This window comes from Psammomys obesus, unplaced genomic scaffold (assembly GCF_907164565.1).
Source record: "Psammomys obesus unplaced genomic scaffold, mPsaObe1.curated_primary_1811, whole genome shotgun sequence".
Lineage (NCBI taxonomy): Eukaryota > Metazoa > Chordata > Mammalia > Rodentia > Muridae > Psammomys > Psammomys obesus.
Window position 1 is genome coordinate 678,829 of NW_026596064.1, and position 26,715 is coordinate 705,543.

The 26,715-nt window shown below is 42.5% G+C and overlaps 1 protein-coding gene across 1 annotated transcript in view; it reads right to left on the minus strand.

Annotated features, from left to right (window-relative positions):
• Positions 1 to 297: 297 nt before the first annotated feature.
• The window catches only part of Klhl6 (kelch like family member 6), a 36,192-nt gene continuing 9,774 nt past the window's right edge, over positions 298 to 26,715 (minus strand). The window contains exons 2-7 of the mRNA XM_055625087.1: positions 21,539 to 21,704; positions 12,813 to 13,262; positions 9,662 to 9,899; positions 4,700 to 4,902; positions 3,369 to 3,582; positions 298 to 1,554 (exon numbers count right to left, since the gene is read on the minus strand). Coding sequence (XP_055481062.1) covers positions 1,253 to 1,554; positions 3,369 to 3,582; positions 4,700 to 4,902; positions 9,662 to 9,899; positions 12,813 to 13,262; positions 21,539 to 21,704 — 1,573 coding nt within the window. The 3' untranslated portion in view covers positions 298 to 1,252. The remainder of the gene's footprint in view (positions 1,555 to 3,368; positions 3,583 to 4,699; positions 4,903 to 9,661; positions 9,900 to 12,812; positions 13,263 to 21,538; positions 21,705 to 26,715) is intronic.

Genomic DNA, 26,715 nt, shown 5'->3' on the forward strand with positions numbered 1-26,715 from the left:
GGTCTGGTAAAGTATAATATAGACTCAAAAATATAGACTCAAATTCTTGAGTGAAATTCTAGAAGAAGAGGAAGAAGAACATTCCTAGGAGTGGCCAGTAGTATAAAGGTGAGGGGGGAGGGCATAAAGGTGGGGAGGGGGAGGGGGAAGGGGAAGGGAATACACAAAAAACAAAACAGTAATTGCCCACTGAGAGGCCAGGACTCCAAACCACTGAGAAGGTAAGACAATACTTTAAAAACGTTTTTTAGTTTTTAACTCAATTTTATTTTTCTTAATGTGTATGTGGTATGGGTGTGTATGTGTGTTCACAAGTGTGAAGACCCAATGTTGACGTCAAATGACTTCCTCAGTCATTCTTCACTTTTATGTGCTGAACCCTCACTTTCCCAGCGATCACTCTCCATTTTCATTCCCTGAGGCAGGATCTCGTGATGAACTAGAGTAACCAACTCTGACTAACTGCCCAGCTTGACCTGGAGAATCCCTGCCTACTCAGCTTTCATGTAGATCTAGGGCTCCTAACACTGGTCTTGCACAGTGCTTTATCCACTGAGCCACCCCAGCCACTAACTGGAAGTGAGAGTTCTAGTCCAAAATGGTATACGCTATAATCAGAAGCAACAATTACGATGTGAGGGGAAACAGGACATATCTTTCACCTTTTTCGAAATCAATGGGCTGGCCCAGACTAGTCCCAACTGACTGGTCCAGTGGGAGATCATAGGAGATGCTCTTGGTACAAGTGACCTAAAAAGCTCCAAGACCAGGGTTCTCCTGTGGTTTATGTACAAGGAATAAAAGGAAGGCAGCAGACAAACACCTTCATTCCCGTCTTTAGCCAACTTGCCAGAAGGAGACACTAGCCAAGTCTGGGGTTGGCTGGGTTTACTCTGGCTGAGCTACCTGCTTCCTGAGTGACCTGCTGAAAGCTGGCCTGTCTGAAACTCTTTTTCCCTGCTTCTAAGACAGGCGGGCTAGGATCTGGCAGCAGGCCATTACCATAGTTAAGTGAATTAGTATGGCTAAGTGCAGGGCACAGGCGTGTACGGAATGTTAAGCATTCCCCTTCTTCCTGAGGTAGGGTGCATAAGCATTCCCAGCTGGTCTCACACATTTTACAGCTTCCTGGGCGCCTCATGATGAGCCTTAAACCCCAGTCAAGCCTACGGCTCATGAGGGACCTGAGCAAGCTTGGGTACAGACTCCGTGCTCAGGGACTCCAGAGGCCGTTTGCTGATTCCCTTTGCAGTCACACAGACACTGCTCCAGGCACAACCCTCCGGATGTGAGTGTATGACTTCCTGATGGTGACACTGCCGTGGTGAGAAACCCCTCGTGGCAGGACACATTCCTCTGTTAGCTTCTTAGCCTCAGGGTCCCAGCAGAGCACAGTGGCAATGACCTCATTCTTCTCGTCCCTCCCGCCGGTGATGTACAGCCTGTTGTTGCAGGGAGCAATGCCACAGCTGGCTCGCTCGTGACTGAGCTGTGTCACCAGACACCAGCTGTCCTCCAGGGGACTATAGGCGTAGAGCGCTCTCATGGCACCGCCTGCAGAGAAAGAACATGAATGATGGGCATGTTTCTGGGTCTTTTTTCATTAATCCCAAGAATTCTGCTCTGATTAGGCCCAATCTACCATCTTACCAGACAAACAGTAGACTGGTTGCTTTCTTCCCAGAAAGCCAGAACGAATCCCCAGGCTACCAGCATGGAGAAACTTCATCTCCTTTAAATTCTGACCAGGAAGGAATCTGGTTCTAAAAGACACCTGACTTAGCACAGTTGCATAAACACAGCCTAAGACTGGCTTCCTGGGAGAACCCCAGCTGAGGCTGCAGGTACCTCAGCGTGGCTACTTTTAGTCTCTGACCCCAAGCACTAAAATCACGGTGGTCGTAACATCACAAAAGGACCATGCACGGAGGTGCTTCCTAAAAGCCATCAACATAGCATTAGCCAGGAATGGCACCTCTTTTCAGATGGGCTGTCCATCTTGAAACGGGACCTTTGAAATCTCCGGGAGCCTGATCCCAAACAAAACCGCAAGAGACCCGAAGCAAGGGAGAGCTAGCTGTGTTTTCCTTATTATACTCCACTCAGTCTTTTACCTCCCAATGCCTCCTCTGATTAGCCCTGGTAAACGGCTGAAGCTATTTGTATTCTGGCACCGCTTCCATCAGCAGTACTCTGTTGTAGCGCCACATTAAAATCAGCTGGAATTTTTAAAAAAATACAGTTGTAATATTCCCAGACACCCTTCTTCCTCCATCTAAAAAGTCTCCCTGGTAATCCTAAAAAATGCTGAGGACTAAGTGTTGGCCATCAGGCACCTCTGCGGCCAGCTCCAAAGACTGGGTGACAATAGGACATGTCATTGCCAGCCTCTGAGATTCAACATATTTCCACTGTCAGTCTGAGCCCCATGCCCCTTTCCTGTGCATGCCTTGCATCACCTTATTAAAAAAAGGACTTGTTCCCTTCCCCCAACTTTCTTTCCTGACACCATTACCCATAAATCATTTGTGTCCCCCTTCCCAGATAACCTCCCACGTGAGACCTGTCACATGGTGCGACTTTATGGATTATGCCACATATCCCAACACTAAAAATCTCCACTGTCAGCATATAGTCAACCTGCTTCTGGGTTGCCTGGTTACCTATGATGTCATCATGTGTCCCTCCCACCAGGTGTGTGGCAGATGTACCCGGCAGATGTAGTTCAGCTGCACTCGAGATATAAAAGGACCGATACCCCCACCTTGTCTCCCTCTCTCCTGCTCTCTCCTCCTTTCTCTGTTGGGATGCCCCCTTACCCCATTTCTGTCCCTCTGCCTCTCTCTGTCTCTACCCTCATGGCTCACTCAGGCCCTAACTCTTCTGCTTCCCTTCCCCCAAATAAACTCCTTCATATAATATCTGGTGTGTGCATAATTTTTAAAATAATAGCAACCATCTTTAACAATTACATGCCAAGTGTAGTCTAGCTGGCCAGACTTCCTCTCAACTAAGTACATTTTTTTTCAGGTCCCTAAAACCAAGTGGGAGAGGGCATTCCCATGATCAGAAACTAAAACATACAAATGTTTCCCATTTGTTTCAATTTCTGTATATTAGCTATGTTCGCAATACAACTTTACTCCTCCAGCGACTTCTGGCTTCCTCTGCCGGACTACAGCATCTATTCTTTGTGTGGTGGTTTCCACCTCCAGGACTTTAACAGAAATGCCACCAATACCTGGACCAAAACCACCTTCTCTTCCTTTCAGCCCCATCTACATCACCCAGGTGTTCTCAGAAGGGTAATATCTGGTGGCTACATGGGTGAGAAGCTACAGATAAGTGAGGAGTCATCACTGACTCACCAACAACATAGATGTGATCCTGGAAACTCACTGCATTGATGCATTTAGCCTCTACTGGCATGGGAGACTTCAAGACCCATTTATTGGTGGAAGGATCATAACACTGAGTCTTGTCTGTGGCCAGCTTCCCATTGGGTCCTCCTCCAATGACATACAGCTTCTTCTTATGGCTAGTGGCTGCAAAGGAACTGACATGGACAAGGAGGGGTGCAGCCTGCAGAGACAGAGGGCACAAAAGTCAGTGTGCTGCTCAGACTTCTGGAGAAGCTCACAGAACACATACTTGGGCATGCTTTGGCCTGGCTCCCAACCAAATGTAGAGAGAAAGCCCACCATCAAGACTCTCAGCAGCCTAGAGTAAGCTGTGTGTTGGCTGTTCCTGCCTGTTTATCCCAGAGTCCAGCTCTTAGGGAAGGACAGACACAGGCAAGACTAAATGTTTATATACAAGACACCAGCATGTTCATGCTCATTCAACGGTCAATTACTAGGTGCCAATGTCAACTTAAGTTTATGCACTTATGCACACGCTCCCACTCTGGGGAAACACTGCAGATTTGGGGATTAAGCCAGATTAGTGTTTGTGAAGCTTCTGAGCCCCAGAATACTAAAAGAGACTTCCAAGAGCCTCTTGTCAATTTACATGACCCTTTAGTTTTAGAGGCTAAGTGATAGGACTTGATGAGTAGAGATCTTGGGCCCATCCCCAACAGTTCATCACTCTTAGCTGGATGTCATGGAAACATGATGATAACCTTTCCTTGTGCCTATAGTGACCATGTTTTAGACATTCTGAATTTGAGAATAATCTGGAAACGCTGGAAGTTAAGGTTATTTTTCTTGTCCTGTGGCAGTTTTTACCCAGAGGTGGCTTTGCTGACATTTGCACAAAGGCCTATGAATGGCTCCTCATTAATAAGAAAATAAATATGGCTGAGTTCTAGCTGTAACCAAATGACTTTGGGCATACAAATGGTGTAAGAAACAGTATGAAAAGGAACAGGGCAGAAGACATTTAAGGAGATAGACTCTGGGCCAGGATGTGCCACCAACAGAGCTAACCATCTTCAGGATAGGCCCAGCTTTTCCTCTATAGCTGGGGCTTTGGCTATCACAGGATAATGCCCATACAGAGCCCTGACATTTGGAAGGATGTTATTCCTGAAACTGGATCAGCAATGTTGATGGCATGACTCCTAGGAAGAGAGAGGTTCAGAGCCAAGATGTTGTCTGTGGGAGCAAAGTGGCCAAATAGCCAGCCACCACCACAAGCAGTATTTTTGTTGCTGTTGCTTAAGCTTTGAAATTATTCACAGATATAATCTCCATACCTCTGACCAACAGTTGTGGAAGGGGTCATAAGTCTCCACATTGTTGATTCTTTGTAAGCCATCAAAACCCCCAATTACATAGACTTTGCCACCCAATACAACCATCTTATGCCTCCAGCGGCCTATGTTCAAATATTCAATCTGAATCCATTTGTTGATTGAAGAATTATATTTCCAGACATCATGCTGTGTTTCTTTGCCACCTACAAGAGACACAAAGTATTTAAAAACACCAACTACATGTCTCAAAATACAGTTTTCCCAGCATTCCTCAAACTCTAAAAGTACTGAGTCTTCCGCTGAGTCCCAGCTAGGGGAGATTAAGGAGATATTGACGGTGTAATTAGGAGGGATGAAACAAACTCAAAAGAATAAGAAGCCACAAAAGGTGGAGGTGGTGATTTGTGCCACAAAGACTAGAATGGTGGTCAGTACGCCCACAGCTCAGGATGGGGAGCTAAGTGAGAGAATCCAGGGAAGGATTCGGTGACATCAGTCTTTTGGTGGGGGAGCCCACTAATACTGTGTTTGTGCCACGAAGAAGCAGGGAGCAAGGTTGGACAGGAATGGTAGACTCTTGACATCCAGGAAGTTAGAAGGTAGCTCATGTTCTAATTGTATTTATTTATTTATACAAAGAGAAAATGGAAGAAATTGTCACGAGATCTTACAAAATTATCTGAGCTTATGTCTTCCATGTGTATAAAAGAGTAAGCCGTATAAAGGGTGGAATCTGCCTCTAGGAGGACAAACAAACTTCTGCCTCCTCTCAAGGGTTAATCCAGTGGGGCTGGTCAGCTGGTCGGGAATCTGGCCAGGAGACACTCCCAGGAAGGCAGGTCCACCTTAAAACAATGTTCTTTTTCCTTTCCAGAATTTCCCCCCTAGTGCCCTCCCTGAGTCAGGCAGCCCCATAAGCAGAGGCCACCATTAGGTGGGGCTGCATCTGGCCTCCTTTCTGAGGCCAGACTAGGTCTAGTTTTTCTCTTCTGTCCTTTTCTTTCAGATGCTGGCCATTGCCTGAAAGTCTTCTAAACTCCCTAACCAAGGCTTTAGGACTCTGTATTCCCTAGCTGCCTGTGCGCTAATCTCCAGATTGCCTTATCTAAAGCAGCATGGTTTCCGTTTTCTCTCCTCTGTTCTCTTTTTCCCTTCCAGGAAGCTATGAGAATTATAGTTTCCCTCTTCTGAGGTTTTTCTTTTAAACTCTAATAAATTATTCCTTTTTTTGTTTTGTTGTTGTTGTTTCTAGACAGGGTTTCTCTGTGAAGCAGTAGCTGTCCTGGACTCACTTTGTAGACCAGACTGGCCTCAAACTCACAGAGATCTGCCTGCCTCTGACACTGCCTCCCAAATGCTGAGATCAAAGTCATGCAATACCACCACACAGCCTTCAGTATATATTTAAAATTGTTTATTAATAAGACCAAGAACCCCAAAACACAAGAACACTGACTTCCTGAATGCTATCTGGTGGCTCTTCTGGACCTCCCTACAATTTCTAGCAGCACCCTTTTCCTGTCTTCTACTTCTTTAGCTGGCAGAGCAAAGGAACCCATTCCTGCACTGCTAGACAGCAGTGGGACTTGTCTTATTTTAAAATTATTTTATCATAAAAATATTAAATGCTTATAATTGATCATTTGAGAGTGAAATGGTCAATATTTTCTCTCTGATTGTTGGAATACAAATTTATGATATCTAGGTCAAAGGCACATGCTTTATAAGTACTTCCAACAGTCCTCCAAGACTGCACCAACAAACTCTGCCCCCCTCCTCCACCCTCCCCCACCCACCTCCACCCTCCATTATAATGATGTAACCAGGGTGTGAGGAATGAAGACAGTCTGAAGAAATGCTTGTGCCCCTCGATTTATCTTACTACTAAAATGAAATCATGGACCCTAAGAAATGAGAATTTCTCCAAGAATCTCATGTTGTGAAAAGAATAAGGCTTGAGGGCCTAACCGCAGCCATGGGGGAACTTGTCTGCCAGAAAGAGATTTCACAGAATTCTAACAACTTGTCAGGTAAGACCAAAGCCCAAACAAGAATAGGTTAGTGCTGCCAGCACCACACCTTGACCAGGCCTGCTTGGCAGTGCTTATCCTTGACCCTCTCCTCACACATTAATCTCACCAGGTACAGGGGTGCTGTGTCTTTAATCCCACCACTCTGGAGGCAGAGGTGTGAAATATCAATGAACTTGAGGCCAACCTAGTCTACATAAAGAGTTCTAAGGCAGCCAGGGTTGCATAGTAAGACCCTGTCTCAGCAAAACAAAACAAAAACCTGTAATTTCATTTTGAGGCACCAGAGATGAATTTGAGCAGGTCACAGGATCATGTCCTTTGTTTGTCTTTCCAATAGGGCCATGTTGAATAAATCTCCTCTCTCTGCTTTTTGCTATTAATTTGGCTATTTTAATTGGCTTCTTGAGTATAGTGCAGTCAAGCCTGGCTCTCTGGTGTACAGACTGTGACCCTGAGTTTGGTCCCAAGACTGTAAAGGACTAAGCTTCCTTTCATACTGTGTTCATGTATGTACCCTGAGCATTTGTCTTTGTTTTGTACCTTTTAGAGGTTTCTATTCAAGACACTGAGATATTGATCCTATTTTGGGTAGTCCTAAAGATTACAAAACACCATGAAAACTTTCAATGAGATCTTTATTAACAGAAAACAAATGTTATGTTTTATTTAGGGACTTAAATAACATAAAATGTTTTTATTAGAGACTTAAATATTGCATATACAGGTGAGAAGAGCTGCTCTTACAGATGTCCAATTTCCCTGGGATGTCTGTTCTTTTAAGAGTGCTTAGGGAACCTACAAGATAATTTTAACATTCACTGCAAAAAGCATACAGCGGGCAAGCATTCTGTGCCAGAAGCACTTTCAGAAAAAGAAGAATAAAGAAATGCTATCTTTACCAAATATGAAGATATACTGACAGTATAATAAAATGAAAATAGTGTAGGTATAATTAGATATTGATTTAAAATACAGGAACAAACTCATATATGTAAAAATTATCAAATAAATGTTATTTGGTGGCACGTTAGCTATTTTACCTTACATGTAAAACAACTACCAAACTAGAGAATTAGGAGACTAACCCAGTGACTTGAAGAACATGACACAATATCCAAAATCACATAAGGAAAAAATGGTTGTGTAATCATAAATCAAAATTAAGAGATAAACACAATCTAGAGGAAAAGGATTTATACCACAAAGCAAAAGATATTTAAAAGGGAGGCCAAAAAAATTAGTAAGAAAAAGAAAAACACAAACCATCATAAAAAAACAACCAAAGCATATGAGCATACATATTTTAAAATAAATACTATTAGCCAATAATTATATGAAAATATACTCAACATCACAAAAAATGGAAATATTCTAGGCTATTAGTCAGAAATAATTAATAGCAATTGTTAGCAAGGATGTAGAAAGTGGACACTGTTTAAGCTACAAAGTGTGTAATCTTTGTGGAGGACAGTTTAGCAGTTGACAAATTTTCAATTCATTTATTTTAAGATCACTTCTAGGAGCCTTTCCACAAACTCATAAACTATTGTGTATGCAAATGTCTGTATTTTTTTAAGTCTGTATATTTTACAAACAGCAAATACATGTGGCAAAGATCAACTCTGACTACCAAACTTGTTCTTCTTTCCTGGACGCATAACTAAACTACATCGCCAACCCCACTTCTATTCTGAAAAAGAAGGGCTCACTGCTGGTTCTTACCAATAGACTATTTGTGGCCTTTCTAAGCTAAGGCTTTATAGGATAGATGCATCTTCTCATTCAGGCCACATGTGGGAGATGGCAGAATCACAAGACAGAAGGAGCCCGAGTCCCTGAATGCTTAAGTTGAATGATGGACTCCTGATTCCACTACTCCCACGCGCTCTTGTGTTCATTCGTTAAGTGGGACTGGAGGACTTGTTAGAGCAGTTAACATTACTTATCCTAGCAGAATTATTTTATAAAAAAATTAAACAAGGGGAATTATCACGGAACAGAAAACTGCCACATTTTAATTTTTATTTTCTGTATTGTTCAAATCCTATAATACTTATATGATAAAAAGAAACTTACACCGTAATCAGTATTATGAACAGACCTGAAGAGTTGCTGATGTTAACCTCTGGAGGGCACTAAATACATAGGAGCCAGAGGGCGGTATTCGCACGCTCCTTTTGATATGAATAAGAAGGACCTGGGCTTAGCTCCTGGATGTGGTCCTGCCCAATGCCAGGGTGTAAACTTCATTACATTCTAGAACGTCTCTGGGCCCTGTTTTCTCCCACTTACGAATTTATCCTTCCTTGCTGTGATTGGTAGTTGTGTGTTGCTAAAGTGCAGATTTCCCTACTATGCAGTAAAGATGGGGGAGCATGTGTCATTCAAAACTATTTATTATTGAGTGTTTGCATTGCTAGGTGCTAGAGAGAGATAGTGTTAATTCTCATAGGACTTCAGGTCTAAGGAGAAGGCAAGCAAAAATAATCGTTAATGATTGAACAACAACTTCTTAGTGAAAAAGTATAGTATTCATCAGTACTTCAGGAGAAGTGTATCATAGACTGTCTAAGAAATCTGGGAAGGTCAGGTTTATGGAAGGATAGTTCACTACTCTAGTCCTAAACCCAGATCAGTGTCCTGTGGCAGACTGACCAAGCCCAAACATGACTTTCAGTTTTTGCTCCTGTGAGGGCTGGAGCTGTCTGTCTGTCCTCATATATCTTAGTACAGTGCTGCTCACATTTCCGTATTTATTAAGTGATAATGTTTTTTGTTTTTTGTTTTTTTTTTTCCAGGATAAGACTACCTGAGCTCCTGGTTCCATATCCTGACCTAGCCAGAGCTAGACCAATGTGAACTCACAGAAATTCTTACAGGGTGCTTAGTTGCTGTTGGGGAACTGCGTTAGTACCAGTCTCTGGCTTACCTGAGATGTAGACCTCATTTTTTAATGTCACGCATGCGAACTCCACCCACTTCTTATTCTCACTCTCCAGCTCATGCTCCGTCAGTGGGAGCTTGGCCACCTCCAGGCGGCTGCGCCTCAGGGGGTCAAGGCAGGTTACCTCTGCCACAAATCGTTCGTCCTTTGTACACCCGCCAATGATCATGAATACCTCAGACTGGAACTCATGCATCCTGGGCTTGGTGCGCTCTGAAATAATCTAGAAATCAACGAGACGATGTGTAGACAGAGTGAGCACAACAGGACAGTGCAGAGCTCAGGCTGTGGAACCACAAAAATCATGTCCCAATTTCCACCTCCGCCATCGTTAGCCATGTGGCTTCACCTTCTTGACTGTAATTTCATCATCTGTATAATGGCTATTTGATCTTAACTAATCAGTAGGTTTGTTGTATTAAATGGCACAATATATGGAGTGTGTTGACCCAGGGCCTGTTGTCTAATGTTACTTAATCATTTTTGTTGCTATTTTATGACAACAAGAGTCTGTTTGCCATCAAATGGACTTCCTGCCTCTTCTCTCCTGCTTGGTCTGAAACCTGGACTCCTGGAATGAAAGTCAAAGTTAACATTTATTAAATATAAATACCTATCATCATAATGTAAAAAAGAAAGAACAGGGTGGCAGGTCCATGGGAAGGAGTTAACACACATCACCCTTCAGAAAAGCTTTATTAGGAGAGGGTCCCTATAGGGAAGGCAGGACTTCAGGTCCAAAGAGGAGCTTCCTTAAAAGAAATAAGGCACTGTGACCATAAACAGCCATAATGCCATAATGTGGCCTTGAAGTTGTGTGTGTGTGTATACACATGTACATTTGCATGTGTCTGTATGTCTACACTTGAGAGAGAGAGAGAGAGACAGAGAGAGAGCCTTTGTTCACACATGCATGTGCATTTGCATGTGTTCATTTGTGTATATGTGTACACATGAGAGAAAGACAGAGACACAGACACACAGGGAGAGGATTGTTTCTAATCGTGAGAGGAAAGGGTGTTTCTGACTCATGGGTTTTCGGGATAGAGGTACTTTAGTCTGTCCTATCCGACCTGCCAAGAGTCACAGAGCAGGCAGCAAGAAGGACTAGAAGCTTGTTACAAGAGGGAGGGCTGCAAGGCTGCAGCACAGCATGCTTTCTTTTCTTATAAACTCTTTCTCCCAGAAAGAGGGCTGGGAGTGGGGTCTCATTTTGGATGAAAGAAACAGTAAGGGGGTCTGTGTTCTAACACTTATTATATACCCAGCCCTGGGTCAAGCGTACTATGTGATATTACAGTGATGGGACTATGGCAATGGCCACTGACACTGTTGACATTCCCTAGCAGAAGGAAAAGAAATCTTTATTTGGGAGTCCAGCCATCATTTGTCTCCTGCTCTCCTCCAGCTGCACATGATCTTGGGAAATGCTACAGTAAACGGAAAGTCAACGGTTCAATGAAAATAGGACTCCACAGTGCAGGATGCAGAACGTCATCATCCATAATGAGGTGAGACTCTCAGTGATGCAACTGATTGGGGTCACCTCTGCTACCCCATGTAACATCTCACCCATGTTTTATAAGTAACTCCAATAAACTCTTTGGCTCATCCAGTTGAACTTTAGTGGGATCATCATTTTGGTCTGTCATTAGTGCCCTGTCTAGAGTCAACCTACCCCCAAAAAGTTAACAAAACATCAGTCAACACCCCACTTTTGATTTTCCATTAATTTTGCTTGTTATTTGTTTTTTCTGGGTCAATGAGCCAGATCCAGTAAATTTTGCATCTCTAGTTTTTTTAGTTGTGGCTACATTTGTGTCAGGTCTCTTAGTTGTGAGTTCAAAAAAGAATGGGGAGATATATAACAGAGCAAATCCTCATTAATGTACTGAGCCTGAAATCTTAAACTGCAGAAAGTCCGTAGCGTAAGTTTAGGAGCATCAGGACAAAGAACTTGAAGGTATTAAGCAATGAGTTGGCACCAAAATAATGCTTGCTTCTCTGCACCTTTCTTCCCAACATCAGCCTGGTTTCTATCCCCAGACCACTTAATCATAAACAATGACCATTCATAACCAGGAATTTCGACTAAGATCTAGAGACGAAAAGTCCAGCAGAACCCAGTTCTTACTGTAATAAGTTACAAGCTTAGAATATTTACAAGATGATAAATCCAGTGCTTACCATGTGGCATTTGGTGTCATGACTAAGGATTGAAGCAATGGCCATAAGGATTCTTTAGAGAAGGATTGAATTTTGGAGTAGGAGCAGAAGTTAGGTAGAGGAAGAAAAAGAAGACAGCATTTAGATAGCATCTGCCTTATCCTGAAGGCTGAAAAAAACATTTCCCTAAGGGAAACTGGATGCATTATATCAAAACCACAGATGAATGTATACATCAACAATTAAAGAAACAGAGGCCATGAATTGATTGTAAGAGGGATATAGAAGAAGAGTTGGAGGTAAGGGAAGAGAGGAATGATATAATTATATTTTAATTCAAAAATACATGTTATTTAAATTTGTTTTTAATTTTAAAAAATATAAACACACGCCTTAGTAGTGGGTAGTAAATGATGCCAGAGACCTGGGCAGGAGTATTTCAGTGAAGCACAGCTCAGGGAACTCTAGCAGAAAGAGTGGGTGTCTTCCTGAAAGCAATGAAGAGACAGTGAAAAGGTCAGGCCAGGAGCATCTTCCATCATTCCAGGGGTGGGAATGACTTGGAAGGAAGCCACACTGGGATGAGGTTTAAGGAATTTTCAGAAATGGAAATTCAGGAGAGAAATGATAAGACTCTTAATCTAGGCAATGTCAGAACAGAACAACACAAAATCTCATAAGAGCGGGAAATTGTGAGAAAGTAGGACCCTTCAAGAATGGTGATTTGATGGGACCACACACAACTGGGCTGGGGAGGATGTGACAGGCACAGTACCAAAAGGTTTAAGGTTTCACTTAATCCTCCCAACAGCTGTGTGAAAATGTGGGAAATGCGATATAATCTCTGTTGTACAGATCAGGGATCCCCAGATTTGGGAATGATGAATTTGTGAACAAGGGTCACTTGCATGTCTGAGAGCCTCTGGATTCCATTCCTGATGAAACATGGCCTCTCTCATGTCCAACTCACCTCATTGCCAGAAAGGTGGTACATCCTGGCTTCCTGAAGCAGCGGAAAGACTTCAGGGCATTGTCTAATGAGAGGATCTGCTTCGACCGTATCCACAAAGTACCATGGATCCAGAAGTGGTAAGCGCACGTTCTCGAGGACACAGGGGAGCAGGCAGAGTCGTTCTGATTGTTTGTGCCGGACCCAGCTCATCACAGTCTCAAACACTTGCGCCTCCTCGGTCACACAAAGGTCGTCACTCTTCAAGATATGGTACAAGGTGTCCACAGGAAGTTCAAGGAACTCCTCGGAGTTCAGTATCTGAACAAAATTTTGGATGATGTAACTTTGAACTTGCACCTTTAAACTGTCCAAGGAGTGAGTGTCGGCCAGCCTTAGTATTCCAATACAATTTTCTGGGTTCAAGGCTTCTGTGAGAAAACTGGCACAAGCATCCACCAGCTGCAGAAACTAACAGAACGGTGGAGAGTCAGGCAAGAACGTGATTAGTCCTTCAAGAACATTTATCAGCGAGTTATGTGCACCAGCAAAACTTAGAAACACCCCCAAATGTTCAACAATAAGGGAAGAGGCTAAAAATAACACATTCACACAGCCAACAATTCTATGAACAATTTTAAAACATTATAAGATTGCATTAAGTCACATGGAAAATGTCCTGGGTTTTTTATTCTATTCATTAAATATAACCAAACGTCTAGATTTGGTTTTGTTTATTTTGTAGTGCTTGGGGTGGACACACAGAATCACATATGTGCAAAGTGCTCTGCCATCAAGCTATATTTTCTAAATTTAAGCCTCCAGATTTAATCATCAGTTTACAGAAAAGATATAGAAGTAAATACATGTAAAATGATACCATAAATACCCATTTAGCCACGTCTAGATGATGGGAAACTCCATGGAACAACTGATTTCATTTATTCTGTGAATACGCCAGAAAGGGAGAGGAGGAAAAGAATGTAGAAACACAAGATCTGCCTGCATCCGTGAGTATATAAACAGGATTTAGGGAGTTATTTTAAGGGGGGGATCATGAAGTTTGGAGAAGGGATGAAGGGTCAGTGTAGGTCTTGGAGGAGTTAGAGGAGGAGCGCTGTGTAAACAAGATCAAGAGAGTGCATTCATGTATAAATTATCAAAGAATAAAATTATTATATTAAAGATGAAAGAGTAAAGTGTATCAACTTACTACAAATATGTACCACATTTGGATCACTGATTCAAGCAACAAATGAAATCAGGGAAATGTTTACAAACATTAGTATTTGGTGACATAAAAAGTTATAATTAATTTTAGGGGTAATAATGGTCTTATGGTTATTATGAATAAGGATCTTTATCTTATGAGCTGGGAAAATGTCTACCAGATAAAAGTGCTTGTTAATCAAGGCTGATGACCCAAGTTCTGATCCTCAGCAACTACACAAAAAGCCAGGCTCAGTGGTAAGTATCTGCTATCCCAGATACTTACGGGAGACTGAGACAGGAGGATACATTACAGCACATGGGCCAGCCAGCCTGGCTTATGTATCAGTGAATACAGCTTGTCTCAATCAAGGTGGAAGGGGAGGACCAAAACTCAAAGGCTGTCCTCTGACTCCACACTCAAATTATGGCATGCATGCACCTGCAGCCCTACACAAGGACATGCATGCATCCGGCACCTATCCTTTCCTTCTTACCTCCTTCCCTGCCTTCCTCCTTCTCTCCCTACCCCTTACTTTCTCTCTCACACATACAGTTTAAAAAAAGAAACCTTTGCCTTTTAAAGATACACCTAAATATTTGTAAAATGAAATTAGAAAAGTAGCTTATTGTGAGAAAAAAGATTATATAGTTTCATACGCATAGAAAAGAGCTAAAAAGTTATGAATTAAAATATTGTTCAAATCTCTGTCTATCACAGGGCTCTTCATTCCAGGACTCAGGGCAGTGAAAAAGCCCTGACTGAGATCTACTGACCCAAAATGGAATCTGAAACAAGCATGGCAGAGCTACACAAAGCCTCTGAGAGCTTCAGAGGTAGCCCGTGCAGTTGCTGTTTGTACTTAGCTGGCCAGAATAAGTCACGATGCGAACTCTGTCACCAAATGATAATAAATCGCCACAAACTGATCTCGAAAGGGAATATAGTTTAAGGCACCACACTCACTAATAAAGCTACAGGAGGTTCTTTATGTTTGTTAATGTCTATGTTTTATTTACTCTTCCCCCAGTAAGTTACTATCACTTTTGTAACTGAAAAACATAGTTTGTAAAAAGCATTGATCAGCTTTCATATCCTACTTTAAAAGAATATGTGCTTAATGTCTGGACAGCATTGTACAAATTACAAGGCACTGTCATGATCATTATGACAAATGCTCACACGAAACATCTCATGTGCATTGTCAGCTCACGCTTGTCCTCTAGAGCTTTACTCTGAACAAGTCCAATCTCCTTGACCTCTCCTTGTCCACTGGGCTTCACAAGACCACACTGTCAATGTGCTTGAGCTGATCATTTAAGTGGAAGGAAAAAGGAGACTACAGGGAAGGACTGGGAGAGAAAGCCTATCCGAAGGCAGGTACGGATAGATATGGAGACAGTCCTGACAAGGGGAGTACGGTATGCAAAGGACAGGTTCTAGTGACTATGTAAGGGGAGAGGCCGACTGGGGAGAAAAGGAGAAGGTGGTCTTAGGGTTGGTTTTGAACTGGTAGACTGAGTTGGGTAGAGTTTAATCTTTACACCAGAGTACTCTGAGGCACACATCCCCCACTTTCAGGGTCTTTGCAATCACAAAACAGGATTTTTCCCTATCAGACCATATCTCCCAACTGATTATATAGAAAATGTGTCTTTGAGAGCCAAGATGAAGTTGGAGAATGATAGGGTTGGTGTTGCCTCCTTCTGCCCAGCTCAGCTCCCTGCTTGAGGAACTGTGAAAATGGCTGAGCTGAGAATCCTAAACCAAGCTGATACATATCCTCCTGCCTCAGCCTTCCAAAGGCTGGGATGACAGGCTTGTGCCACGCTGCCCAGCTCTGCAAAACTCGAAGAGCTACTTACTGGCAATATAATGAAGTGCCCACTTCATTGTGGGCACTTCAGTTCCGGGTAAATAACTGTGTATAAAGAAAAAGAGGAATAGGGAAGGTAGAGACATCCCACCTCTCCGTGGAGCTCCTTCTAAAAATCTAAAAAGCCCTTCCTCCGGGATGGCTTCTCTATGTGGAACCCTTCTCATCCCTCCTCAGCCCCGCTGCAGGTGGCGCCCGTGACTGCTCTGCTCTGTGCTCTGCCCAGCCAAGTCTGGCAACTCAAAGGTTCTAGGTCATAATTTTGTTTTTGTTTCCAGCAGTCTGTATTACAAAATCTTTACAACAGAAATGTAGGAGATGACAGACAGAGGGAAAATATCTATTAGGCATCTGGAATGCACTAAGACCTGTGCTTTTTCATCTGTCATTCATTGCACGTAGCAAACTATTTTTTAACAAATCTGTTGTATTTAGCAAGAAGAAAATATTCAGATAACATTTATATAGAGGAAGAAATAGAGAATTCAAAGCAAAAGGCATCAGCCTAAGTCGCTTAGCAGGTGGAAAGACAATCCATAACATCCTTGCTTGCAAATTACAGCTGCCAACTACAGCTGCCAGCTTGCGCTGTTGAGCTAATAAAAAGCCAGAAGCATCTTATAAGACCTTAAGACCACAAGAGAAGGTGGGTTTCTCTGACTGCCTACATTCTCCCAAAATAGACATCAACAAATATTTCTGAATGATCCAACCAGCAGCTTGGAATTTGCTGGCATGCATGGCAGTCATGAGACCAAGAAATTGTTTTTTATACATTTTCTTTTGGATAAATGAACAGCATACTGTTCCATGAACTTGGGTTTTAGAACAAAGAGATGACAAATAGAGATAACAAATAATGGCAACAGGTAGGGTAGCCAGTTTCCTGTTTAGGGGGTAAGTCAATAAAAGTTTACAGTAAGCACCCAACTTTGACAGGAACTCCTGAAATAGCGCCAAAGAGACATGGCCACACAGGAACTCCTAAAATACCATCAAAGTGACACAGCCACGTTCTCAAAGAAGTATCTGCTTTAAAGAGGCTATTTGTAGCTCTTCTTTTGAAGAGTACCTACTCAGATTCTTTGCTCATTTTAAAAACTTTTCAGCGTGTGTGTGTGTGTGTGTGTGTGTGTGTGTGTGTGTTGCTTCATTTACATAGTAACAATGTCAAACATCAAATGTCAGTATGGCTGCTCTCACAATAACCTATGCAGAGAGTAATACATAGTTTATAACAGGCATGCTGGTGTCAGAGATGATGAACTATTGAACTATTTTCTGAACACTCAACTTTATCACACCTAAGTCTCATGTGAACATTGCAAATACTTCAACTAAGAGCTGATGAAAAAAATAAACCAAGCAAAGAAATAACACCAGATACATACAGCTCAATGAGATAGCATATGGAAAGCCAAGATAACATAACTGCTCCACAGATTATAAATTCCACAGTAAGGACATCTAGTGAGAGTGAGTTAAATAAAATCCCAGACCGAGAACTCAAATGAATGATTATAAGTATGTTCAAAGAAGAAAAGAAGCACCTGGATTTGACTACAAACAGCTGAATAAAATGATGCAAGTTATGAAAGAAGGATTTAACAAAGAAAGAAATAATGAAGAAACATGAATCTGAATTGCTGGAAATGAAAAACATAGACAGATAAAACACTCTTTGGAAGTCACATCAATAGAATGGATCTACAGAGGCTAGAATTCGCTTGAAGATAAAGGGAAGAAGAACAATCAAGCAGGGGCAGAATTAAATAATGAAGTACCAGTGGGATACAGGTGATACTCTAGAAAGATAACTCTATGGCTAATAGGCACAGGAAAACATAGTTCTGAAAACATAAAATACAGTTTTAAAAGAATTGCAGAAGTACAGGCATGGGGTACCCCCGCCCTTCAGAGTTCTAACTCAGTTAGGTACCACAGGTCTACAAACCAGCATAAGCCATTGCTATTTCCCTTAGCTGCCTGCCATAACTATATGGTAAGACCATAATGCTAAAGACACCATATACTTTGGTTGTGGGATATAGAAAAATCAACTACAGACTGGGGAGATGTTAGGCAGGCTGCTGGGGTAGAAAAGACATCAACGATCTTTACCTAGTACTTGATGCTCCATGTTGCAACACCAACTTACCAGACAAGATATGCTTACTGCTACCTAAAGGAATGAATTTTATGATAAAGGCCCTTTCTGGGTGGACTTTGGGCCTGTTCCACAGGAGGGAATTCATACCTGGATCAAAACCCCATAGTTCAGGAAGTTATAAGTTGAACCCGCTATTTCTATTTATTTAAATGTTAATGATGTCTAATTCCCTTCTAAATAGTTATTCTTATACCCATAGACCTGGACACCTCGCAACCTTGGCCAGAGAGCTTTTTTTTTTTTTTTTTTTTTGTAGTAGACATTAGTCAATGAAGAGATGCAGAGATGCATACCTGGAAAGAGTGCTGAGAATGAATGACGGGGTGCTCAGCCCTAAATGGGACATCTATGCTAATCACTCCAGGACCAAGGCTCAGGGAACACGAAGAAGAGGCAGAAAGAATGTGGGAGTTGAAGAATGGGGAGGAATACCATAAAATACCATCTTCTGGACATAATATGGCAGCAGCACTTAAAATTCCTAGCAATAGTGATTACCTGAACAAGACCTACACAAGATCAAGCCAAGCATAGTTATGGCATAGATAGGGTGAAGAACCTCCTCTTGTCATATTACAATTAAAACACTAAATGTACAGAACAAAGAAAATATATAGGAAGTGACAAGAGAGAAACAAAAAGTCACATACAAAGGCAATTCCACCAACTCCACAGATTTTTTCAAATGAAAATTTAAAAACTAGAAGGACCTGGAAAAATATATTTCAAGCTCTTACATACAAATGTCAATTCAGAATATTTACCCAGCAAAGCTATCTACCATAGTTGGATAAAAAAATAAAAAATTTCCCATGATAAAAATAAGCTAAAAGAATCTATGTTCATTAAGCTAGTTCTAAGAAATTTCCTGAAGAAATCCTTCAAACTGAAGAGAAAAACAAACCTAACCATGAGGCCACAGGTCTATGGCTCCCTGCCGCTCTACAACTTCCCTCTCTAGGGTATTCCCCAGGTTGTAAAGCAAGAGGAGTGTGACAATATTCCTGTATCCTTAGTACACAGTTGCTGCTGGGCATGCTCACTGACCCAGGAGGGATGAAAACGTGATCTGCGAAGAGCCGGAGCATACACAGTGCTCTTTATACACCCCAGCTAGGGAAGTTAGAGCCTGTGGTATGCCCCTCTGAGGTGCACACTCATACCATACACCTCTGCTTCTGTGCACCACAGCTCTGAAAATCAAATCACATACAAAGCAGCTGCCGGGGTGCAACTCCCCCAACACACACCTGTTGTTATAAATTAAAAATCAGTGTTGGGCTAAATAATGTTTATTATTATTAGCCCTATAGTTATTGCAGTGGTATTATTTAAACTGCTATCACAATTAGACACCTGATATATTTTATAATTGCCTTAAAACACTTTGGGCTGAGCAGATAATCCATCTACACTATTTCAATAACCTCACTATCCACCTCTGAGCTCCCATCCAATGCCGTCCTCCTTAACCATTTTCATCTGGTCTATCTTCCATCTATAGTCTTATAAATACGTGCTTGTATTTTTTATTTGGAGTGGGCCTTTCCACTCCACTCATTATTGGAGTCCTTTCTCTGGACCCACATGGTTTTTTCTCCACGCTAACCCACCATGCTGTCCCTCCTTCCTCTTCTCTTCCCATCTCTCTTTCTTTTTCCCATGATTCCCCTGTTCCCAAAGCCCAGGAACCTTAACCATACCTACCCCATTCAGCCCTGCCCAGGTTTTAGGCCTTTCATCAACCAATCAGCTATAATATCTTAGGCAGGTTTATAGAAGGATAGGTGTATCCAGGCAGTAACCAGATCTTGAGGGCCAGTAATTAGCATAAAAAATACAAGCATCAGAGCAACCCCTAACACACCACTAGAACTGAGTCTGAGGGATTAGGGAGAATTAGAAAATTGGCTAGGCAGGGTGACCCATTTGATTTCCAGAATCCACATCAATCAGCTCACAACTGCCAGCAACTCTAATCTGCAGGGAATCTGATACCCTCTTCTGGCCTCTGTGGGCAAGTTAATAACCTTCCCTGGGTCCCAGTAAAGGAAATTAGCATGAAAATAACAAAGACCACTGAAGCTTGCCTAACCAAAGATGAATAGGGTCACTCTGCTCAAGGTTGTTGGCTCATTAAGTTCAGAAGACTTCTGTGACATGGAGGGATTGCTCTGTGGTCATATTGTTAAAGTAGTGGGCAGGAGGCGATGAGCTGCAAACCGGCATGAAGTTAGTGAGTTCCTGCGTCCCATAAGGAGGGGTGGTTTCCTTCGAATCAAAGAGGGCTGATGAACACAGAGAAAGGGTCAGGAGTGAATGTTAACTGACTTGAAACATCACCAGAAAATTTGCTCTTCTGGAAATGATTGCTTTGGCATCTTCAGGATGCCTAAGGGAATTGAGCCATCTAGGCTAGTTTGTAGTGGATTTTCTATTTCCTTTCCATACTTCATAAATTCCTCCCTGATTCCAACTTCAACAGAGCTACCCCTACTGACAGTCTTGAACCCTGAACCCCTCAGGGATGCTTACCTTCTCAGATGTTGGGTTCTGTTCCCCTCAACTATCAAACCAATTAAGAAACACGCAGACACTACTTCCATAAGAACCAAGCCATACACAAGATTTGACGTTTATCTCTAATCCCTAGGAATGACCTGGTCTATCCCTGGACTCTGTTTCTTACACTTCTAGACAATGAGACAACATTAAAACAATGGAATCAAGTTCAACAGTAGACCAGAGCAAAGATAATTAATGTAGTTGGAACTCTTGTTATAGTTATTAGGCATTATCCATAGTCTAATTATTTTATAAAGCCAGTGTAATTATTATAATCATATTGAAGCAAATATTATTGAATAGAGACAATATATTACTTTAAAATAAAGCATGGCTCTGAAGTCCTCTCTCCTCTGAGACATGGCTTACCTCTCAGTGCTCTTCTTTCACAGTCACCACAAAGTGTTTGTCAAACAGTATCTTGATTCCCCCACACTGAGACAGATCACCTGAAAGCTGTGTGCTATGATGGCAAGCAGTAGTTTCTTCAATCAGAAAACCCAGTTTCAAATCACAGCACTATCAGTCATTCCCTGTGTTGCCTTAATTTCTTATCCAAAACACACTCAGATCAAATGTTGTGTATAGGAAGCACGAGCTGTACCACTGTCTCTAACTGGGCCGCTACACTTGGCAGCCACTGGTGCTATAGTCAGATACCAAGCGTAGAATCAGTCTTCACCCTCCCTGCCTGGTGAGGTAGGCAATGCCTCACCCCATCACCTGCCGCTAAATGTCCTAAAGAGCATCTTCTGACCTTCAAGTAGCCTTGCTTTGCGTGTGTGTGTGTGTGTGTGTGTGTGTGTGTGTGTGTGTGTGTGTGTGTTTAAATCCCAGAGACAGGTCTGGAAGCCCCACTAAGCAGGACTCGGGGAATCTTTGCTTTCATTCACTTCAAAGAGCACAGAACTTGTTTGTTCACACACCTGAAAAAGATTGGCAGCCTCCAGAACCCGCTGAACATTCTGCTTGGTGATCAGAGCCTTGCTTGTGTATGTGTAGTTCAGAAGAGTGTGCATGGTCTCAGCATCCACCCCTTTAATAATGATCCTCTTCTCATACTTTTCCTTTAAGTCGTTGCAGAACATGGCCCTAGAAGAGAGACCTGTGAGGTGAATCCTTCCAGGACCCTGGGTTCCAGACCTGAACAGATCCCGTTTTAGAGTCATTGCCCTCCTGCAACAGTGAAGTCCCAAGGTGAGGACACAAACTGACTGGCAACATAGAAACAGAATCATTTGACTTGCTGACTTCTTGAGATCTTTCCCCTTGGTTCTTTGTCTCTCCATGAATATGCTAATTCAAGGCCTAGCATGAGGAAGAGCTCTCAAATGAAGTCAATGTATTTTAAGGTGTCACATCGTTAGCATCTCTGGGATCATCTGTACACTTAACTGAGCTGTCATTCCTAGATGCAAATACTCTCTTAGAGTCACATGCAGTGGATGACATCTACTCCAGTTTAGCTGATACCTGGATTCCCCAGGAAATTAAGGGAATTAGGGAAGCAGGGAATGGTACATGGAAAGAATGAAGCTAAACAAGACCACATCCATAGCAAAAGTCATCTCAGCCTATTCCTGCAGGGATGTGGTACCGCAGACAGCCTTTAGTCAAGGACCAGTCCAAGAACAGATAATTCTCAAGCAATCTGGTTTTTCAGGAGCCCAGGAGGAAGATGAGAAGTGCTGCTAGATAGCTATGGCAAGCAAAAGAACGCTGGAGTCCAGACAAAGACTGGATTCACTCACTCCATAGCATAAATGAGAAAACACGAATCAAGCCACCTCTTTAATGGTTATTGATAAATCCCTACCTTCCTACTCCCAAACACTTCTTCCAAGTAAGATAATATACACCAGTAAAAACTCAAACAAGCAAGATATTCCAGACCAGCTCAAGGGAATTTTAGCTCGTGAGAGACATGGGGGTGGATGGATGAATTAGTCACTTTTCTTGTTGCTGCAACCAAACACTTAACTAGAAGCAAATAAAGGGAAGAAGAATCCTCAGTCTCCTGCTTTGAGGGCACAGGCCACGTGGGAAAAAAGGCACAACAGCAAGAACAGCTGTGGCAGCAGGAATGTGAGCAGCTTCCTTGCATTTCTAGATCAAAAGGTAGAGACAGGACAGGAAGTGGAGCTGGGCTTTAAGGCTCGAGGTCTGCTCACAGAGACCCACTTCCTCCAGCTAGGTTCCACATCCTCCCCAAGCAGCACTACCAGCTAGGAACTACATGTCCAAACACATGTGTATGCTATGGACAATTCACATCCAAACTCTGAGGGTAGGTGCATACACCACTTCAGCCCTTAGCTTGCCCGTATGTGTCCTGTCTCCATTAGGTTCCCAGCGTCAGAGTTTCTACATGCTGACCACCCTTCATCTACAGCAAAGACAGAGCCAGGGTAACATTAACACTGCTCTAAGGATAGTAACTCCATAACTGTTAATGGGAGAGGAGGGGAAAAGGACGTGTAAGAGAAATGTCTTTCTCTCCAGGGCTCTGTGCACACCTGGCTCCCAAAGTCCCAGCATTTCCTTGATCTCCCCTGACTGCCCTTGACTGTCACTGCCCTTGACCATGGCCACCATGTTGAACTTATGGTCCTACCTGGAGCATAACAGAATACAATACTCAAGAAAATCAGTATGCTACACAAACACTGGGAGATTGACTCAGCATCAACACTGAGTACACTGGGCCAGGTCTTGTTCTCTGATAGCACAGCTGGATTGGTTGTTAGTTATTTACCTCTTAGTGGGGTACATAAGAGCGAAGTATAATGGCATTGACATATGGAAATATCAGCCTGGCAAGGTGGCACGTGCTTGTCATCCCAGCACACAGGATGTGAAGGCAGGAAAATGAGGAGCTCAAAGTCAGCCCAGGCCAAACGAAGCTATCTCCAAAAAAAGCCAAAAGGGAGGGATGGAAAGGCCATAATGAAACCCACTCTTTGTATGTTAACTAAAAGTAATAAAATAATTAAAATAATAGCCAGTTATGATGATACCTGCTAGTAGGATATGCCAAATAAGCAAAGCTAGGAAGATCAGGAGTTCAAGGCCAGCCTATCTGTTTCTTTAGGTATGACAGCATATGCCTTTAGTCCCAGCACTTGAGAGGCAGAGGCAAGCAAGTCTCTGTGGGTTTGAAGCTTGCCTGTCTCAAAAAAAAAAAAAAGAAAAGAAAAAGAGAGAGAAGAATAAAGAAGACCGAAACCGGTAAATAAAGATGACTACCACCAAACATGAAGGCATGAGTTCAATCCCCAAGACCCATATGGTAGAAAGCTAAAACTCCCAGAAGTTGTCCTATGACATCCATACATGCACCCACACACATATTCTCCTATGGCCCCACTTCTGTCAATAACAAAAATAAAAAGAATAAAAAATATAGCACATAAATATAGCATATAAATGAGGTATTATGTAACAAAAAGTAATTTCTAGAAATATATAGAGCAGTGCACATGAGATCCTCATTTTAAAAAAAAATGGTTTCAGAGCAGTAAGCCAGGTGCCCAATACAGTGAATCAATGATACCTCAAGGCAGAGTCTGAGTCACCCAGCACATCTCCCATGACAGCTATAGACATAGCCACACACCCCAGATGAAAGCACTCTGCCTGGGCCACACAGCTCCCCAGTATCCATGGGGCTTACCCCTCAACTGAGGTCTCTCTTCATACGTCATTTCTTCAAAGATGCTCTCTGTTGTGGTATACCAGTCTAAAATCATCACTCCGCATTTATTCCCCTTACTTTTCTTTGTAGAGCTCTCACCAGCTCTCACCAGCTGACACTGCACTATGTACCTACTTGTTCACTCGTTTAACGATTGTCCTCCCAGCTACCATAGGAAGAGAATGAACTGACTGTCATGGTCCTGAATCCCTAGCGCCTAGGACAACGCTTCAGATCCAGGGGAGATTCAGTCTCTAGAGAAAATAAGTAAATCAATAAACGAGTGAGCCAGTGGGCAGATGGTCATTAGAGACGAGACTCTTAGAACTGTTTCTTGTTGGTCATTTGCCACTCTGAAAATTGTCAGGTACCCTGTGGAGGATGAGGAGGAGCCCTACCTCCCACTAAAAAATTCCTATCACAAATGCAGGGCCTGGAATTTGAAAGAGAGGAACCTCTACAAGCATTCCTCTTTCTACTCTGATGAGGTCTGCAGGCCCCTGAATATCCTGAAATGCCACTAATGAAACTTTTCACCCATTCCAACTGACCTATGACTCGCCCTCTCCTCCAGCCTCCCCACCTTAGAGCTCCCTGCCTCACCACCAATCCACCCTATAAATGAGTACTCCCCTAGTCACCTCTACTGCCATGTGCATCTTAACCCGTGCCCGTCCCTCTTACTCCCACACTCATCCCTTCCCCATCCTCTTCATACCAAGAATTTACTTCTCTGCTTCACTAAGATATTCTGTGTTGTGGCACTAACACTAATTGCAAAGTGAGTAAAGTTCAACCCAAGAGTACAAACAAGTAGCTCTCTGTAGATGGACAGAATTATAGTCTGTGATTCTAGCACTCAGAAAATACAATCAGAAGGATTTTAAAATCAAGATCAACCTTGGGGGATGGGGAGATCAACCTCAGATAACTACCGAAAATCTGTTCCAAAGTGTGTGTGTGTGTGTGTGTGTTTATGGTGTTTTCATGTCTATACAACTGGATTAAGACATTGTTTTCAATGTCATCATTAAATACATGATAAGCAGTGTTGTTAAGAAAGAGTTATGGTTTCGATGTAGTTAATCAAAAGGTTTCTATTGCAAAAAATCAGGGAGTCAGCAAATCCAAATGTAATAAAAGACAGAATGGCTTTACTGTCGATGGAAGTCAGAAACTCAGAGCTGCAGGCACCAAAACCTTCCACCTTCCATTTCCAAAGCCAATTATTTTTTTTAAATTAATCCATTTATTTTAATGTGTCTGCATGTATGATGACCACTATGGAGGCCAGATGAGCATCAAATGCCCTGGAACTGGAAATTAGAGATGGTTGTGATCTGCAATGTGAGTACTGGAAATTGAACCCAGGTCCTAGGAACAAGTAGCCAGTGCTCTTAATTGCTGAGCCGTCTCTCCATCCCCTTCCCCAAGACAATTCTAACCAAAGGAAGCACACAGACATTCAGGCCAATGCAGGTTCTGATCTCTACTTATTCTCCAAATCCTATTATATCACATCTCATCATAACTGGAGTCCTGCTTACATCCTCAGCTTCAATCACCACAGCCTCATGGGGTGAGTCACAGTGTAAGCAACAAGGCCAGCCACATCTGAATACTGTGTGGCCTGCTGAGAGCACAGAATCCTGAATTTTACTAAGCCTCAATCAAATGAATTAAAACATTTGTCAACAGGGTTCCCTAGATGCATCTTATTAAACTTTATGCTGGTTCTCATGATTCCTTAGCAAACCAAAACTTAGAAACCACAGCCCTAATCCAAGCCCATACCTATAATTCCAGCACCGAGAGACCGAAGCTGGAAAGACATACAATTAAGGCAAGCCCTGGGCTACTTACGTAGTCTTGGTTACTTTTCTATTGATGTGTTATATCCAAGGCAATTTATGCAAGTTTATTTGGGGCTTAGAGTTCTGAAGGTGAGTCTATAACCGTCATAGCAGGGAACATGGCAGCAGACAGGCAGGCATAACACTGGACAGTCATACTGAGGGCCTACCTCCTAATTCACAAGCATGAAGCAGAGAGAGAAAGCTAAGGAACAGCATGGGCTTTTGAAACCTTAGAGCCCCTGTTCCCCCCCCCCCGTGACCTAAGTTCTCCAACAAAGCCAACCCTTCTATTTCTTCCCAAACAGTTCTATCAAGTGAAGTGAAGATGAAGCATTCAAATATTTAAGCCTACAGGGATATTCTCATTCAAATCACCACAGCTACATGAGAACCTGAGAAAGAAAGAAAGAAAGAAAGAAAGAAAGAAAGAAAGAAAGAAAGAAAGAAAGAAAGAAAGAAAGAAAGAAAGAGGGAGGGAGGGAGGGAGGGAGGAAGGAAGGAAGGAAGGAAGGAAGGAAGGAAGGAAGGAAGGAAGGAAGGAAGGAAGGAAGGA